At 38.3% G+C, this 19,592-nt stretch overlaps 1 protein-coding gene across 1 annotated transcript in view; it reads right to left on the minus strand.

Moving 5' to 3' along the window:
* Positions 1–205: 205 nt before the first annotated feature.
* gigyf1a (GRB10 interacting GYF protein 1a) overlaps positions 206–19,592 on the minus strand; it is a 38,602-nt gene continuing 19,215 nt past the window's right edge. The window contains exons 3-25 of the mRNA XM_022678554.2: positions 19,148–19,209; positions 18,215–18,344; positions 16,357–16,452; positions 14,842–14,956; positions 14,430–14,541; positions 12,344–12,537; positions 10,479–10,696; positions 10,234–10,354; positions 8,274–8,441; positions 8,041–8,186; positions 7,143–7,299; positions 6,044–6,207; positions 5,627–5,727; positions 5,267–5,367; positions 4,171–4,229; positions 3,895–4,026; positions 3,583–3,768; positions 2,744–2,919; positions 2,452–2,612; positions 2,194–2,357; positions 2,026–2,073; positions 1,739–1,883; positions 206–377 (exon numbers count right to left, since the gene is read on the minus strand). Coding sequence (XP_022534275.2) covers positions 310–377; positions 1,739–1,883; positions 2,026–2,073; positions 2,194–2,357; positions 2,452–2,612; positions 2,744–2,919; positions 3,583–3,768; positions 3,895–4,026; positions 4,171–4,229; positions 5,267–5,367; positions 5,627–5,727; positions 6,044–6,207; positions 7,143–7,299; positions 8,041–8,186; positions 8,274–8,441; positions 10,234–10,354; positions 10,479–10,696; positions 12,344–12,537; positions 14,430–14,541; positions 14,842–14,956; positions 16,357–16,452; positions 18,215–18,344; positions 19,148–19,182 — 2,997 coding nt within the window. The 5' untranslated portion in view covers positions 19,183–19,209 and the 3' untranslated portion in view covers positions 206–309. The remainder of the gene's footprint in view (positions 378–1,738; positions 1,884–2,025; positions 2,074–2,193; positions 2,358–2,451; positions 2,613–2,743; positions 2,920–3,582; positions 3,769–3,894; positions 4,027–4,170; positions 4,230–5,266; positions 5,368–5,626; positions 5,728–6,043; positions 6,208–7,142; positions 7,300–8,040; positions 8,187–8,273; positions 8,442–10,233; positions 10,355–10,478; positions 10,697–12,343; positions 12,538–14,429; positions 14,542–14,841; positions 14,957–16,356; positions 16,453–18,214; positions 18,345–19,147; positions 19,210–19,592) is intronic.

The following is a 19,592-nucleotide window of genomic DNA, read 5'->3' on the forward strand; positions in this document are numbered from 1 at the left end:
CCCATACCACATCACCTCATGCCTGGGGGCTTTGCTGGGGGAGTCTGAAGCTGTGTAATAGTGGAGACGGGAGCACCATTGCTCACTTCACCCCCATTATAACAAAATTACATTCTTCCTCCATTCTCCCCTCAACCCCCAGAACACACCCTCTCCAATAAACCTGGCTCTTCCTCTCCCCATCCTCCCAACCAACCACCCCCACCCCCCACCCAATCCCGCCCAATCCCCAGCAGTGCACATTGGACTTGCGGAGTCTGATTAGTTGGACCCGCGGATAAAAGGCCTCAGGTAGCTATTGCTGTGGACTCAGTAATCCTCCACCATCTCCATCTCGCTCAGGCTCATCCGATCCCCTGCACCATGGAATGAGTAACCTACACACACACACACACACACACACGAAAACAAAACCACATATTTACAATCCCAGTGTACTTTTACTTTCCTTTCCTAAGTTTAAGTTCCAGTGCACACTATTCAAAGCACAAACTTCAGTCTCTAAAAGCTATTATTATCTCTGTTAATATATCTGCAAATGCATTCAGAATCATCACAGAAAAATTAGAAAATACATTAGTATAACACTGGTTTTATGTGAAATGCAGCTTAATGCCAAGCTCAGACTACACAACATTTTTGTCCCTCACAATGTTCGCTATGTCAGATTAAGCCGCTATCTTCGTTTTGAATCGTTCTCGGGGGATTGGCAACACTACACGTTACTCACCAACCAATCATTGTCCGCGTACACGCGTGAGTTCGTGGGTCATCGCGGAGAACGCCACAGAACGCTCTGTCTGAAATTTAAATTTGGATCCAATGCACGCAATTTGTTGGTGCCGACAAAATCGTGTCAAAATTGGGCTAAAATCGTGTAGTCTGATCCAGGCATAAGGCAGAATTTAGAGAAAACCTGCAGCCCACCCCAGCCAGAGTCAGAAAGTGAAATTTGTGCCAACACTAAAGGACATGCTTTTCATGCACATTTTACAGAGAGATACTGAACCATCACTGAAAGTAAAAGAAGTATGTGGACAAACGCAGCAAAGAAATATCAACTGTATACACCATTTTACAAAGTTGCGCAGCATTCCATTTCTCACAAACATTTCCTACATGCTTTGCCTAGGTATAAGTGATTGTGTCAATATTCTCCTTATAAGATAAAAGAAAAAGCATCAACTTGACTTAGAAAATGTTATTTTACAGTAAACATTATCCACAATGTTGCTTTAAAATCAAATAAACAATAGAAATCTGCAGGTTTCAGTGCAGGCCTAATAACTTTGGTCCAGTCTTTATAATGCAAGATGCTTGCAGCACTTTTTTTAAAATTATTTTATTATTACATTTTACTAAACTAGTCCTCTCACAGGGGACTGATACTTTGGTTACAGTCACCAGGAAAAAGCCAAGTACAAAGTAATATAAATATGGGTTATTTAGTAGATGAGAAGTAACGGAACTGGAAATAATATACATACCTAACTGCATACTCACCAAGTTAATTAGTATAAAAACAACTGTTTGGAATATCTATTTATACACTGTGCCTTAATTAGAAGAAATAACAGGAAGAAACCAAACAGATGGAGAAAAACTGAATGCGTTCTCATGAGAAGGGTACAAGAGAGAGAAAGAGACAGAGAGTAAGATAGTAAGAGATGGTGAGAGAGAGACCGCTAAAAAAAAAAAGAAAGGTAGGGGAGCAGACGAATAAAGACAAGAAGTGTACCTAAGATGCTTGGGTCAGAGTGCAGCATCATGGGCTGTTTCTTCTTCAGTTTCGCTGCCTGGTCATAGCCCATCCCCCCCTTCCCAGAATGCACTGACTGGAACATAGACTGCAGAGCTGTGGGGTTCATTCCCCTCATAGAATCCTGAAAAGAGAGAGACAGTTATGATGTGATTATTTGTATATATGATTTTTCTCAAATTTGCTTCTAATTATGCTCACAACAAATCTGTAAATTTTGATACTGTAGTTATGGTCAAATACATGCTATTTCTTTTTTTTTTTACCTGCAGAGGGAAGCTGTTCATGGTCAGTCCAGCCACCTCCTTAGAAAGCTGCCAAAAGGAGTTAAAGAAAAAAAAAAAAAAAAAAAAAGAACAGTAAGCCCACAGATATGAAACTCTTCCAGTGAATACATAACGCAAGATGTTTTTTTTCCTCTCAGACATGCACACCTGCTGCTGCTGCCTCTGGTGGTTGGCTTTCTGTTTGGCACGGCGCTCCAGGAACTGCTTGGCAAACTCTTTGGCTTCCACTGTGTCGCCCAGATAGTGGCGGATAAAGTCCAGCACTTCATAGGGCGACTCCACCTCCTTCAGATACGTCACGATGGTGGCCACTGCGCAGAACCAAGGAAACAGGTTTAATAGATTTAATAGATTTAAACACAAAGGTACCAACAAAAGCAATAAAAGAGAGTGGGCATTCCTTACCGTCCTGGGAAGAGGAGTTGTTGGTTGAGGTGTTAAGAGCATGCAGCATCTGCTCACACCACGTAGTGAAGCCATCCTGAGCCTTCATCCCCTGGAAGAGCTTCAGCAAGCGGTCTTCTTCTTCAGTACGCTTACGTCGATTTAGCATCATGTACTGATCACTACAAAAACATGGAAAAAAAGAGAATAAAATAGTATATTATAGTAGTAGTAGTATGCCCATCAAACTAACATGCTGACATGTGGGTTGAGTCACAGAGTTTCTTAAACTTGTGTGAACACGCTTATATACCTGAGAGAGGGGCTGCTGCGGCTGTTCTTCAGACCCATGCTGTTCCGGAGGGCGCTCTGGTTTTTTAGGGCCTCGTCCCAAACGCCCATGCTCCCTCCAGAGGGACTGCTGCCTCCCGCTGCTTTGCCCTCCATGCCTCCAGAACCCCACAGTGCCCCCACACCTTCAGCTCCCCACTTTAGAGAGAACAGGTAGAGAAATCACAGTGTAAAAAATGTGCAATTTTACATGTTCTAAGACACATACAGCTCTGGGGAAAAATAAGAGACCACTTCAGTTTCTGAATCAGAGTAAAATGAACAATGTTGTTTTATTCTACAAACTATGGAAACATTGCTCCCAATTTCCAAACATAAATATTGTCATTTAGAGCATTTAATTGCAGAAAATGAGAAATGGCTGAAATAACAAAAAAAAAAAAAAAAAAAAAAAAAAAAAAGATACAGAGCTTTCGGATCTCAAATAATGCAAAGATCATACAAGATCATATTCATAAAGTTTTAAAAGTCCAGAAATCAATATTTGGTGGAATAACCCTGTTTTTAATCACAGTTTTCATTCATCTTGGCATGTTCTCCTCCACCTGTCTTACATACACACTGCTTTTGGATAACTTTATGCCACTCCTGGTAAAAAAAAAAATTCAAGCAGTACAGTTTGGTTTGATGGCTTGTGATCATCAATTTTTGTCTTGATTATATTCAATGATTTCAATTTCCATTTGGTAAAATCAAAGAAACTCATAATTTTTAACTGGTCTCTCATTTTTACAAAAACGTACACTCATAAGCCGAAATATTATGACCTTCCATTACATACATAACTGGTTTTCTTCTTACCCGTTGCTGTTGCGGGGCTCTGTGCTGCTGTTTATAAAGTCTTTCAGCCTCCTGCTGGAGATCCAGCAGGTTGTTCAGGGGCTTTCCCTGTTTCCCCAGCCCAGACATGGAGCCTCCGCTCCATCCTGACCCTGAGCCAGTGCTCCCCTGACGCGGAGCCTGCTGGAGCAGCTTCATTAGCAGCTCCTGCCATACGAGAGAGAGATGCAGGGAAACCATAGGTCAAATCTTCAGCAGTAGTGCTTAAAATCAAGTTCGTGGTATGGTTTATAAACAGTCATCCAATGGCTTGTACCGCTTACAAAAACCCACCTGTTTGCGTCTGAAGAGTTCCTCTTCTTCTCTCCTCTTTAGTTCCTCCTGCTGTCGTCGCTTTTCATCCCTTCTTTTTCTCTCTTCTTCTTCCCTCTTAGCCCTGAGTTCAGCCTCTCGTCTCTCCTGGAGCTGAGTCGCAAATCAACACACACGTACACAGAGCGTTCGACAAGTCAAAAATTTGAAGGTCAAGTGCAAGGTAACATCCTGGTCATTCACTTCACTGATGTGGTGCCTTTTTTTTAATCAAGCAACAGGGGGCGCTGCACTCACCTTCTGAAGCTGTTCGAGAGTTGGACCCTGAGTTAAGTCCCATATACTGGCCTCACCACCTAAAGATTAACAGCAAAAGCAAGAGAGAAAAAGCAAGCTTTTTGGTTTGTTTGTAAATATTAAAACCATGTGTGGCCATTCATAAAACTTTCTATGAGCTCTATGATCATTTTATAAATAATGAAAGATGAAGATAATACACCTAAAGACATAATTTTAATCATCTGTGAAGTGTAATTTACAGGTATACAAAGACATGAGGACACCGCAAATTTATAACTACAGTATTTATTAAAATAATATTATATTAATAAAATAAAGGTCAGCATATCAGCAGCGTGATCACTTGAACACGTTTAGAGAGGATTTATCAAAAGACCATTTTAACCTGAGACAAATTCTTAGTTTGATTCGATTGTTGAAGTTAATTAGTTAATTGACTTTTAAAATATCATGGCAAATAAACAATTGCAATAAACAATGTTGTCATTTTAAGATTTTATGATCTTTTTATGTCACTGAAATGATAAGACTCATTTTTAAATATTAAGAATGTTTATACATGAGGACACCCCAAATTTATAACTACAGTATTTAAAAAGCCTTATATTAATAAAATAAACATCAGAATATCAGCAGCAGATCACTTGAACACGTTTAGAGAGGATTTATCAACATCCCATTTTAACCTGAGACAAATACTTACTTTGATTTGATTGTTGAAGTTAATTAGTTAATTGACTTAATAAATTAAATTTAAAAAAAAATTGCGATAAACAATATTGTCATTTTAAGATTGTATGATCTTTTTATGTCAATGAAATTATAAGGCTCGCACATTTTGGAATATTAAGAATGTTTATACTCTGGAATTAAGATATAAAAGTCCTATGTAAAAAAAACAACATAAATAATGGCCTATGTACAATAAGTCAATAACATAATTATTGTGACAGGACAAGCCAGAGAGACACCTAGACAAGGAGACCAGTACTCCTACAAGGCACTCTGGAACAGTTAAATATATATATATTTATTTTGTGTCTACTATTTTTTACATGACTGCTAGTGTTTGTGTGAAAGTATGTTTGTTTACCTGTCGGCTGTGAGGCTGAGGTATGCATGTCCCACATGGACCCTGTATCTGGCACTGACATTGATCTGTTCATCGAAGGCATCATACCCTGCTCTCCACACCTACACTCACACACACACAAAGATAAGGAGCGCAGTAAGGCAAGTGTGCAATAAGACATTATACACTGAAAAAAATATGGAATAGCCTCACACACCCACGCACAACGATTCAGCAGAGAGTGCTGAGACCAATCTACTTATTTCACCAGTAAAAGACAAACATAGATAAAGGTCTAGAGAGATATGTGGAATACTGGAAAATGCTGATCAACACAGACACACCCACCACCCACACACACACACACACACACACACACACCTGTTAATGAGCTGGAATAGCTGCTGTTGCTGGAGTTGGTAGAGAGCTGCAGCAGCAGCCAACTCCTGCTGCTTCTTCAGCCTCTCCTGATCCATATTACACTGAGGAAAAAGGAGAAAAAAAAAACAAAACACACAAATCAATTAGGTTGAGCTGTCCAGATGAATGACAGACAGACAGAATGTCAGCAGGTCTTTGTAAAAATAAAAAAAACAACTTAATTACAACACATTTGAGCCACATAATTGGATAAATCGACTAAACTGTGGACTGTGACAAACTATGCCATACTAATTCGAACTATTAAGTTTGAAAAAGTGAATGATTCACCATTTTTCTTGGGATGCTTCAAAGTAAGATTTTTTTTGTGTTTAGTTTGCTGCTGATATAAGCTGTGTGTATTTGCGCAATTCTCACCAGTGGTGGTGGGGAGGGTCCGGGGGCGAAAGGCACACGCCCCCACATCTTAATGACATCCCCCAGAGGTTGGAACCCTTCATCACAGCCGCGCTTTACTAACAGAGACATGCTGAAGTAGCCTGCCTGAAACCATTCACACATCTCCACCGTGCTGAAGGGGCCTGCAGGGAGAGAGAGAGAGAGAGGGAGAGAGAGAGAGAGAGAAGATGAAGACACAGCACAAATGCCCCTCCTCCATGCCCATCTCTGTTTAATACTAAGAAATAATCACCTCTTTAAGTCAGATAGGTGTCAGCTGTATGAACTGTGAGATCATGCATAATTTGCTTTCATAAAACATGCTGGGAATGCTAATTGGTGACTTTAATGGTTCATACACTCTTATCATGACTTTTCCATGCCTTCAAAGCAAATTTTTTATGACCATACAATGGTAAACACCAGTGCAAACATGGAAAATAAAACCAAAAAACAACTAAAACTATAATCGAAATTGATTATAGTAGGCCTAAAATGACTGTTTAATAAGATTCTTATTCTGGGAGCTCCATTAAGTAGTGCTAAATTATTGAATTAATGTATTTGTTAACTCAAAATACATTTTCTCAATCGATAAACTGAAACACAAAGATTTGTAGAGAAAATTCCATGACTTTTCCAAAACTTTCTGGGTATTTGTATTTTTCCAAAATATATCCAGGCCTGAAAATTGCTATTTTCAAATAAATTCAATGACTTTTCCAGGTTTTTCATGACTATACGAACCCTGTTATAAGCTGCTGTGATTTATAGTTCCTGTGCAATTCTACAGAAGCAAATCTGGGACACCAAACATGTCTTGGGTGACTGACTGACAAGATTTTGAAATAACTGGAAAAACTGTGCAAATTCATCCTTTAAAGATGGATGAAATGATCTCAAATGCAAATCTCAATTTATGAATAAATATTTATGATTTTTTATCTCCTATGACAGAAAGCATGATTACTCTTGCTTCCTGCTGGATTTGTCTGTTCACGTTTACCCATAATCTCTCCCTGCATGTCTTTGTAGAGTCATGTCATGCTTCACAATGCATGTGTGTGTGTTTGCTGACCTTGGATTTCGCCCTGTGGGTCTTTGTAGAACCACTTCATGGCGGAGTCGTGGGAGAGAGGCAGGGCAGCCGCAGTGTTTCTGCTCTCTTGCAGCTGAGTGAAACACTCCTCCTCCAGAGACGTGTCCTGCAGAGCTGCCACCATCTTCTCTGCCTCCTGCAAACACATACATACAACACATTACACATACATAACAGTACAGCGTGTACACTTTATATTTTCATGACTTTTCCATGCATTTTTCAGGCAATTTTTCATGACCATACAATTTTTAAAATATTAGTGCAGACAGACGATAAAACCAAAAATCAACTTAAACTATAATTAAAATTGATTATAGTAGGCCTAAAATGAATCAGATAATGTAGACACACAATTGTTAATAATAAAATGTGTGTCAGATCCTGAGAGGTCCATTGTGTAGAGCTAAATTACTGAATTAACTTTTTGAATAAACTTATTTGTGAGCTCAAAATATATTTTCTTCATCGATAAACTGAAACACTAAGGATTGTAGACCAAATTTCCATGGCTTTTTCAAAACTTTTTAGGTATTTTTATTTTTCCAAAACTTATCCAGGCCTGGAAATTGCTATTTTCAAATTCCATTACTTTTCCAGGTTTTTCATGACCGTATGAACCTTAATAGGAGTGGTAAATGTGGCCCGAACATAATTCTATTCTTTTATTTTTGCAATATACATATTCCTCTTAATTTGACAAAATTGTGAATCATTTGATATGGCAAATCCCTGCAACTCATACAATTCACTCATTCTATTCAATCCAGTGACTTGTGTACAAGCAGCACAGAATACGGTACAAAGAATAGGACATTCTCACTGCACACAGAACTACTGCAGTTTATTGCAGGAAATTTAGGAATATTTCCACTACCTGTTGCAGGTGCTTCAGGCCCTCGTCATCCTCAGGGTCACCTCCCGATGGCGGGAGGTCAGTAGCAGCAGAGGAAGAGGAGGGAGGGGATGAAGGCAGACTGGAGGAGGCACTGGGGCTCAGCTCAGACAAGGGCTCTGGTAACACTGCGCAAATGCAAACACAGCAAAGTAAACATGTTATAAAGCTCAACAGACACATAGCAAGAAGTTACAAAAGGTAGGTCTGCTTACCTTCACTTGGCATCTTACTAATGGGGGCAGGCTGAGGATCCTCCAGAACAGAAGGGGCAGCAGCTGGCACAGGATCAGACTGAGGAGTGGGTAGAGTCAAGGAGGGAGGAGAAGAAGGAGGGAGAGACTTCACCTCTACCTCAGTAACAGCCAGACAGTCATTCTCACCTAACCAGAGGAAGAAAGAAAGAAAAAAAGAGGGAGAAGAAATTAAGTTAATGTCTTCTTATGACAAATACTGTAGCATTAAAACGTATTTTACATAAAACATTACGGGAAAAAATCAAATTGCGCTCATTTAATTATTTTGCAAGTAAATTCTGGCTGACTATAAACATCTGCCCAGTGGATTATTTTGGCACGTGCTCTGCAGGTGTTTCAGAATGTGACAATTACACAACAACACAACTGTACTACATCTGCAGAACAGTGTGGAAAATCTGTGCAAGATATCAGATCATGGGCCCTGTGGTATATACATTGACAAATTATTATTTTTTTTGTTTGTTTGGGTTTTGGTTACTACTGGTTGCTACTGGGTTGTTTTGTGCCAAATCAGCAACATGTTGGCCATTTTATGGCATCGACAATGTTCATGACTTGAGAATCACAGACTTAAATCAGTGTCTTCATATGAAGGACTTCCAGAAAATTAAGTATTGTAGCTGGTGGAATCTTTTCAAACAGTTCTTTCATATTTGTAAACCTATAAAAGTTATTTCTGATGGTTAAAAGTGCAGGACAGTCTACTAAGATGTGTTTAATAGTATCTCAGAACTGACAGGCTGGAGTCTGTTCACCAGCCAGGAGGTGGTGGTGGGTAAGAGCAGCATGTCCAATCAGGCACCTAGTCATGATTATCTGATTTTGTCTATTAAGGGAGTCCATATTGTATTTAATATTAATGATTGGGGATATTTTATACAGTTTATTTTGTGGATTGCTGGACCATTCATCGTGTCATTTGCTTCTACAGTGAACTTCGACGAGATAGTAGGCATCTGTAATCGGGACATAGTTCCGACAAATTAATGGAATAGCAGGCCTGCTTATCTCCAACATGCATGCCCTACAAGTCAGTGCAGTGTTCTTTAGCTTCCATTGGACAAGCCAAAAGTCATGGGACACTAGTTCCTGTTTCATGACATTTTAGAATGTTAGTGTGCAGGGTTTTAAAATATAATTTTAAAGGTTAAAAGTATCACAATCTGCCACTCCTGCAGCATTTAAGGTGGAACAGAAATTTCCAGTTGTGTTGTTTTTTTTTTGTGTGTGGCACAAATCAGAAATAAAATATTGAGGTTACAGGATAAGGATTGAATTACCACAAGCATGGAAGTGAAAAAGACATTTTACATGTGTTTTTTTTTTTTGTGGAAATAGTGAGGAAAGTGCCTAATGGAATACTATTTTTGCATGCCTTCTTAAAAAAGCACAGAGTTTAAAGAAACATTATACAAGAATCTGCATTTTTTACTTTATAGTGTAGAAGCTACATTTTTATTTCACCTCTAAATGACATGACAAGATGAGGGATAAAAAAAATCATCACTGAACATGAAAGAAGCATATGGACTGAGGCCGTAAAGTAAAATTACAGGATTTTACACAAATATGACTTCAAAATGGCTACACAGCATTGTGCGTAATCTTTGAGCATGGTTATCTTTCCCTATTCTGCCAATTCTGTTTAGTGGAGTAACAACATGGTTGTTATCTTAAAGCAACATGATGGATATCCTAAAGCTTACATCATGTTGCTGCTTTAAACAAGCAAAACGTACAGATTTACACGATTTTTAAAGATTTTTAAGTACTCTGTTTTCTCCCTGCTGTTCTAAAGCTGCTGGTTTACACACTACACTGAACATTCCATTCCCACAGGTGGGACTGTACTGATCAGTAATGCCACAGGTAGGACCACACCTGCAAGAGGGTTCAAATTGATTTCACTCCTTACCTCTCTCAGGTTTCTCTCCACCATTGCTGTTTTTCCTTTCTCCATCCATAATACACTCATCCTCATCTTCCAATCCCTGAAAGTCAAACTCCTCTTCTGGGATAAGATCTTTGGAGCCTTTCTGTTTTTTTTTACGTAACAGAAAAAAGGACAAGATTAAAATTCCATTCTTAGCATGTAACATTTGTACATAACACACATCATTCTTTCCTTAAATCACATTATCAAAAAACACAAAAGCAAACCTTGATTGACATGAACGCCCCAGAGGAGTCGAAGGTCCCCATCTCTCCATCCTCCTCATCTGTGCACCACTCTGGCAATCCATCCCTCTCTTCCTCAGCTCCCTCACTTCCTGCCCTCCTCCTTCCCCCCTCACTTCCTCCATCCCGGAAGTCAAAGTCAAACTTCCTGCGCCGACCATCACTATGCTCACGCCAACCTGCTGAGCGAGGACCACCATCTTGGAGATGAAAGAGACAAGACGGACAGAGGGAGCTTTAGTAAATGAGCAATATGTACTAATTAACGCATGCTACTTATGGCAACAAGGAAGGAAGACAGATGCTGCACTCTGTCGTTGTGAATAACTGTATCTGTGTGTACAAGTGGGTGCAGACTAGGCTATTTATACCAGCATCAATATGTTCTTAATAAATAATGTGGTTGTTTAAAATAAAAAAAAAATCTATATATTAATACATTTAAAAAGAATCAATCTTTTTTTATTCCAGGTGAACCCCTTTCTCACTGGAGCTATGAGAATGATTTTAATGTTAATTTTTTAATGTGAAAAAAGTAAACCGTACAAATTATGCATGCCTTATATTATATAAAATGTTTAGAATAATAAAAAAAAAACTTACAATTATATTTTACATAAAAAAAGAAAAAACATATAATATATATATATATATATATATATATATATACACACACACAAACAACAACAACAAAAAACAACATGGTAGCAGTGCAGGCTGATGCAGGACACACTGGGCACACTTTGGGTTTGTCAATGCCACATGCTATTTAAATATTGTGGCTGACTGTGTGCATTTCTTCGTTACCACAAATGACCCATCCTTTAATAGTTACACCCAGCATCACAGTCTTAAACTGGTTTCATAAACATGACATGAGTTCAGTGGTTTTCAATAAAAAGGTCATCAAAGGGGCTGTGCTATATATTGTACTGTACACAACCATGTTGGTATAATTTTGTAAATGATTAAAAATAAAGCATACTGTGATAGTTATTCTGTTTTGAAAGCATTCTTTTTTTTAATTGTCAAATAAAATTAATGTCCTGCACTTTAGTTCTTTAGGTTTTTTGTCACATTACATTATATATTTTTTTTAATGTTATCTATTTTGAGGTACGTTTATAATCACAAAATAGAAAAAAAGTTTACAGATTTTTTGTTGCAATAGTTTGTTCTTTAAAGCAATAAAATATGTTTCAGTGTTTTGTCACATCGCCGAAAACATTGTCATACATCGTAAAATACCCTGAAATACTGCATCATTTTAAGTCCACCCATAGTTCTTAGTATATTTTCTAAGATCTGTACTCAGTAGAGGGTTGTGGTAGAATGGGGGATTCAATGCATGCTAGTGCTTCTAAGAATCTGTAGAATTTGTGATGCAATCAAATCAACACGGACCAGAATCTTAAAAAGGTTTCCAACATTTAGTGGAATCTGTGCTTTGTAGACTCGAAGTTGCTTTGAGAGTAAACAGAGGCTCTATGCAGTGTTGGTATAGTCTTCCGTTTTTATGCCTGTGAGTCATACAGCATTAGAAACCATAAGCGGGTTTACTAGAGGGTTTTTTTTTACTTTTGAAGCAGCTCTTGTGATGATTCAGTTGTGCAGTTTGCAAAACTATTGCTAAACTTAAGCGGCCACCAAATGGATCTAGGCTAATTGAGTACAGTTGAAAATCTGCAGAGGGGAAAAGTTAATTAACAGCCAAACGATGCGTTCCACGGTTAGTCTTGTCGTGGCATGAAAAGTTGTAAAAACACACGACAGATATGTGCAGTTGTTTGCATGATTCTGAGTAGGTGTGTGTGTGTGTGTGTGTGTGTGTGCTGGTATATGCATACCATCTCGACGTGAGCCAGCGAGTCTCCAGCTCCCACCCAGGTCTCCCACCTCCTCCTGCTCGTGTTCCTCTCGCAGTGTGCGCCAGTTGTCGCTGTCTGAACGCATGTACTCCTTCCTCCCCCCGGAGCCCACTTCTTCAAAGCCAACCCGCAGGGCCTCCCTCCGCAGGGGCTTCTCAAAACGCCTCTCGCCCCTGAACGAACGGAAACAGATTTTAGTTGCATTATCTGCAACACATACAGTATATGTTATCATCACACATTTACACTACAGGTTTGCAGCCCTGGAAGTATTACCTAATGGTATCTTACTCATATTTTAGGGCTACAAACTGCTACAGAAGGTATTTGCAAACTGTAAAGTACTTAACCTTCGCACAGGAACATTAATGAGTGTTCTGTATGTGCTTTTGGACTGAAATTCTTGGCTGAACATATTGTAGTTTAGTTGTTTGATCAGATACAGAGACTGTGATTATTACTTCACAAGTAAAAAAAAAAAAAAAAAAACACTATGTTGGCTTTTATCATCTCAGGATCCAAGATGAAAGGGGCAACCACTGCCTTGTAATAAAATTGTAGAAATCATATCCATAGCATAATATTATTTATACTATTTTAACAGCTCTAGGAATATATGTGCATTTGCAAACAATATTTTGTTCCAAAAATTATTGCGATAAACGATATTGTTGGCATTTTTAGAAAACTAATTTGGCACTAATAAAATAATAACATAATATCGTAACAAAGGAATGAACTCTTTTAAATAAAATAAACGTTCCATTCCTGTTTATGCACCTAATTTTGTAACAATAGTAGGTTATAGTAGGGTCTTCAGTGTGTACTACATATATTTACACACACATTGTAAAGTACAGAGGCAGGGGAACCGTGTGTCCACCCCACTCCATGGCGTGCAGCCCCGGTCTTTCCCAGCTGGCCCGCATTGAACCGGCATTAAGACCCTACCTCAGCCTTCACTCTAGAGATACGCTGATGGTGAACGGAAGGCTGAGGCAATATGAACCTAAGACACTAAAGTTAAGCAACTACAACTGGGCCGTTACTGTTTCTTTAAGTTTGTTTTGGGTGTTAAAAGAGGGTATTTTTCCTTATAGAGGTGCAGCCACGCCCACAGTCACAATATAAGTGCATTTTGTAAGTGCAAACACAATGGACGATATCACGATAATTGAAATGATTGAGGTCATCTCAATTTATTGAACGGTAAGTCGATAATGTAGTTATTGTGAAAGACCTAATGTGCATGCATATATGCAAGTGTGTAGTTGGTCATCCTTGACCAAGTAAAACAATATGCATTTTTAATTACAAGTAGTAGGCACACACAGATTCTGATACTTACCAAAAAAACACAAATTATGTGTTCTAAACAGTTCACTTGTTATCTTAATCACTATATTATATTTTATTATTTAATTAAGGCTACAACACAACATTCTAGCATTTCTTGCAGTTTCTACTGTGCAGAATATCAATAATACATGGTAATTCAGAAGAATGATGGCAATTAAGGTGAGATTTGAAAGACCATGAAAACTCTTAGAGTGAACTGCTTGTATGCTGGTAAGAGAGGTAAATAACAAACCTGAATGAATGTGTTTTTGAATCAGAAAAGTGGTGGACTATTCCTTTGTGCAGTGTTGTTTCCAGAAACAATCTTTATAAAAGAGTCATAAGAATGACACCTTGTCTGTAAACTCATTTCAAAACTCATAGTTTGAAGTTGCTACAAAACATCTTCAGAAGCCAGAAGAGTTATTGTGGATAAAAAAAAGCCAACTGAATTTATTGAAAAGTGTGTGAAGCATGTTTTTGTGAAAGGGAAAACAGTTAACTCCTGATCTGAAAGATACCTAAACATTTGCACAGGATAACCATAAGGATCTTGGAGTGTAGAAAGAGTAAATGTGCGGAAAATAAGTTTTTTTTTTACCTACAGCATTATTTCTTCACAATTTTAACATAATCCACATTTGGCTTCTGAACTTAATAAAACATTTTAAACCTTCTAGACTTGTAATTAACCCTTTCTCCCAGTCAAGAAAGATAATATCTATACCTGTCATCCCAGCTCTGGCTGCGGTGGATCTCTCTAACAGTTCTGTTGAAGCCCACCTCACCAACCTCTTCAGTACTTCTTTGGTAGAACCCTCCCTCTCCTCGGCCTCTGCCTACAAACATACACAAACAAAACATGGCAATGTGTACATTCATTGTGATATTTCTTAAAAGCTTTTCTCACTTTAAACTTATTCATTGTTGTAATTTTAATCTTTTAGCTCCAAAAATACTTCTGTATTTCTTTAAGATTTTTAAACTGAAATATATAAACGTATATATGTATTAAATGTGCCACATTTCTCCATTCTATACAGTTTGAAGTGGATCCTTAAACTGCCAGACAGTAGAAGGCGATCATGTCACCCACTGGCTTGTTAATCAATAATGAGTGTTCTCTCTGGTCAGCTCACCTCGGCCACCTCTCACACTGCCTCTGCCACGGGCCATGCCGGCGGGGACAGTGCCACCCCCTTTACCCATAAGCCTCAGCACAGCCACACTGTTAACGGACATGGAGAAGTTCCGCTGACGAGAGAAACAGACAAGAAACTAAGGTTAAAAATCAGAGAAAATGTGTAATAACCTTGACAGGAATAACACACAACTTAATTACAATCCTTATTCAGCTTTTCAGCACTGTTTAAGCAGAGTGTAATCACAGTCCTTAAAAGGGTCTTAAAATGTCAAACTGCATTTTCCTTGGCATTGCATAATGAATGTTTGACACACAAAAGTGAAAAACTGAACCTAGGGGCAGGCAATTAATGAAAAACGAATTAAAATAGACATTCAGAACCTCTAATTGAATTAATCTTGCTCATATCATGCTTTTATTGATTTTTTTAATTTTTGTTTCATACTGACACATTTCGCGCTGTGTTCAGGTTCTGTCTTAGATTCCACTAACACGGGTGTAGTCATGTGACTCTGCCTCATCCAGGCTGTAACACAAAAGTAACTCTGAGGAGAAATCAAGCACTGATCCCCATTGATTGGAAAAAAAAAATGACAAAAGCAAATCAGAGGTAGAAAACAAGTCAATTTCGAAACCTCAAAAACATTTCAATACAGTGGTGACTCAGTGGTGGAATATATTCAATTCAATTATTTTTACCTAGAAAAAATATACATACACCTAAGCACATTAGTAAAGCTTTAGTCTGGGCTAGGCAAATGGTAAAACACAACAGCAACTACAGGACAACATGGTGTTGCTGATATCTGTGAGCAGAATATGAACTCAAGATTTTGGGGAACCAGGTTCTTATGTGAACCAGGCCTTATAACTTTCTATATGGCTTTTCCTGTGCCATTGTACACATATGGTAAATCCAAATTTGCAGAAAAACGCCACAAAATAAAAGCTGGGAAAAGCAATCCAGGACAGACACTTAGCTAACACTACCTTTTACCATCTTGTCTCCTGAATGTCTGCTTCCTCAAACGCAAACTGGACTAACTTGACTAAATCTGGAGTGAAACACATACAGGAAGAAAAGCCACCAGCTTTTATTTTATAATCACAGATAAGACTCAAAATAGCCAAACCTGGAGGAAAAGCTAAAAGCTACCTCTGCTACAATCAATTCAGCTTGCATAAACCAGCCAATAAATGCAAGTTACAGCGTTTTTTTTTTTGTAATGAGCAAAAGGTTTCATTCAAATAACAGCACTGTGAACAGACTCTTGAGCATTTTCTGCCCCAACCTACGTCACACACACACATAAATTAGAGTTATTTATGAGTAAAATAGACTGAAAGCTCACAGGAAGAAAGAGCATGTGTGTATACTATAACTATCGTGATTTCTGTGTTTGGTAAATAAGTGTGTTTTGGCTCATATGTGACCTAACCTGTATGTGTCTTGTTATTCCTTGGTGAGACACACCACCAGAGGCTTTGTGTGTGTGTTTTTCCCCCTCACCTGCTCTTCCTCGGTGAGAGGCACCAGTGCCAGAGGCTGCTGAGGCTCATCCTGCAGAATAGCAGCAAACTCCTTATCCTGCATGTCCTCTGGGACCTACACACACACACACAGTGAAAAACAAGCACAGAGCTGATGAATTCAAAACACCCACTCAACCACACAAAAACACTCCACAGATACAGAAGAGCTGCCTATATTTAAAATCTGGTTTGACCCTGGTACATTTTAAACAGCCCTCGGGTCAATTTTTGGCACATGCTTCAACACTGGACTAAGTAATTTGGCTGCAGGCTGCCGCCTCTAGAATTCCTAGAATGCTGAAACACCAGTGAAACACATTTGAAACAGAGCAAGCATTCTGGAAGAATCAGTAGAAAATCACAGTGAGGTGCACACTTGGATCTGCTGGAGCTTCACATGGGTTGGCACGGATGGAGCATCCGGGCTTGTGTATTTTACAATACATTTACATTAGGGTTGGGCGATATGGCCCTAAAATAATATCACAATATTTCATGGTATTTTCGTGATAACTATACTCTTGGCGATATGACAAAACACTGATGATTGAAAAATGATTTCAAAAATACACTATACACTACAAGAAAATATATATTTTTTATTATTACATACAATAAAATACTGCAGACCCCTAAGTGAGATATTAAAAAATACAAGAATTTTATCAGATTTGCAACAGAAATAATCCAGAATGTCATGATCTCCAAATATCCAGGATTAAAGTAAAATAAACGATCCTGGACAGATATAATCGGTCTCTATGAGATATATAATAGGAAATGGGATAGGTGATATGGCACGATATGTTAGGGTATAATATCGTTCACGATATTTAAAAATGTTGACGATATCATCATGTATGATACGATATGGCACACCCCTAAATTACATAATGCTTTGCGCTTTTTGACATGCTCCAAAACAAACTGTTTACATCAACTTTCATGGAAAATTCATATGCACTCTTCTGTCTCTTGTAAAAGTGGCATTTGGAGAAACAGTGTTTTAGTATGAACGACAACAAACATACAGACATTATATATATACAAATATGACACGGAATTAAAATATGGAAATGGTTTAAAAGAGTTGAGAGGAGAAAATCAATTAGAAATGAGCGTCACATCATACTGCAACCATCTAGAGAGGTTGACTATAGAGGCTTCATTTTTTAGAAATTTTGTTTTATACACAGTCATTGTGCCAGAGGCCAATCTCAAGGTCAGTCTACTGGGTTTTTTATTTTTGAACGTGGAATTAACAATACATATTCCAAGGAATATATTAATAAAAACAAACATTGCGTTAAATGAAATAATTATTAAATGTTATATTACTAAAGATAAGAAAAATATTCATTTTACATTGACCATCAGCCTGGAGTGGTAAACTGGACAGTTGAAGTAAGGGCAAAAGACACAGACTGAGACACAGACTGAGACACAGACTGAGACACAGACTGAGACACAGACTGAGACACAGACTGAGACAAAGACAGAGAAACAGACAGAGAAACAGACAGAGAAACAGACAGAGAAACAGACAGAGAAACAGACAGAGACACAGACAGAGACACAGACAGAGAAACAGACAGAGAAACAGACAGAGAAACAGACAGAGAAACAGACAGAGAAACAGACAGAGAAACAGACAGAGAAACAGACAGGACACAGACAGACTGGCAGAAGGTCTTCTTTATCATGTGGGTGATAAAACACCTTTATGGTGTTCAAAGGCTATTAAACAAACAAAGGAAATTGATATGGATATTTTTAGATTTTTTTTTTATATAGAACATTTATAAATGTGTAACAGCTCATTTAATAATCCTTACCTTGTTGTCTTTGATATAAAGTGCTAACATCTCCTCTCGGCCATAGCGATACTCGGCCAGCTTGTACTTTGGCATAGCAGGAGAGGGAGGAGGGGAAGTCACACTGCCTCCACTGGAAAGTGCTCGGAGCCTGTGGGGGAGCAAGACAAAAGAAAAAAAAAAGAAAAAACACACAAGAAGGAAAGGAAGGAAGCAAAAAAAGACAAAAAGAAAGAAAACAGAGAAAGTAAGTAACACACAAAAAAAAAAAAAAAAAACACAGAGACCCCACTTTAATTAGACTGACAATGTTTCAGACACCTGTCAATTTCAATTACTTATCCACTCCGCTTTATTTTAAATGAAGCTATCTATCAAGGCTGCTCTAAACTGTACAAACATCATATCCAGATGTCTTTGGGCAAAGAGAGCAGCTCTTAAAAAAACACCACTCCGCAGTGCACATGTCAAGCCCAGGAGTAATCTTGAGCTGGCTACTGACCAACTATGCACACACACACACAGCAGTCCTTGTCATTAGAGATGGACTTGCACCAGAAATATGGGCCACACCTCACCGCCTAATCTCTATATAAACATTTACTGAATGCAAAGGGTAGAGGGAGAGAGGGAGGGAGGGAGAAGGAGAGAGAGAGAAGAAAGAAGAGTAATGAAGTGATTCAGATGAAGGGAGAGTTTATAGCTGCAGATTAAAGTGAATTCTTCCTGGCGATCACTTGGCAAGTACATAACTGCACACGGTGGGGGAAAAAAAAAAGCAAGAGATTAATATCCTTTGAAAAGCGAAAGGACAGAACAGGACGCTAGTACAGAAGAATGAGGGAGGAGAAATAAGACAAAGAGGAAATGAGAAAGGAAACAGAAAATATGGTGTGTAAGAGGGAGAGAGCAAGAGAGTGCAGGATGAATATATTTTCAGAAAACCAAGCTTACCATTCTGGGCCGAAGTTAAGTGTCTCAGCTGTCATATTCCTCCCTTCGTCTCTGAGCTGAATCTATTTAAAAAAAAAAGAAAAAAGAAAAAAGGAAAGAAAAAGCCATCAGATGTCAGCTAGCGAAACTATGCTTATCTGCACAATCTGCACAGCTCTAAAAAAACAATTACATTTAGTGCTAAAAAGAAACAATATAACACAGTGTGGTCTACACTCTTAAATATAGTAGTGCCAAAACGATCCGTAACTGCTATCACACATAAATGAATGGTTGTTTAAGGTGAATTATTTATGTTATTGAAATATATGAACACAATGAACCATTTTAAAGTCTGAAGAACCCCAGCAGGATTTAAAGGCTATGTACTGTGGGTGCATTGATTGTGAATTTTTAATGGCCACTTACAACTACAATACAGCATAGCCTCTACATTCAGTAGTTC

The sequence above is a fragment of the Astyanax mexicanus genome, chromosome 8, assembly GCF_023375975.1.
Source record: "Astyanax mexicanus isolate ESR-SI-001 chromosome 8, AstMex3_surface, whole genome shotgun sequence".
Lineage (NCBI taxonomy): Eukaryota > Metazoa > Chordata > Actinopteri > Characiformes > Acestrorhamphidae > Astyanax > Astyanax mexicanus.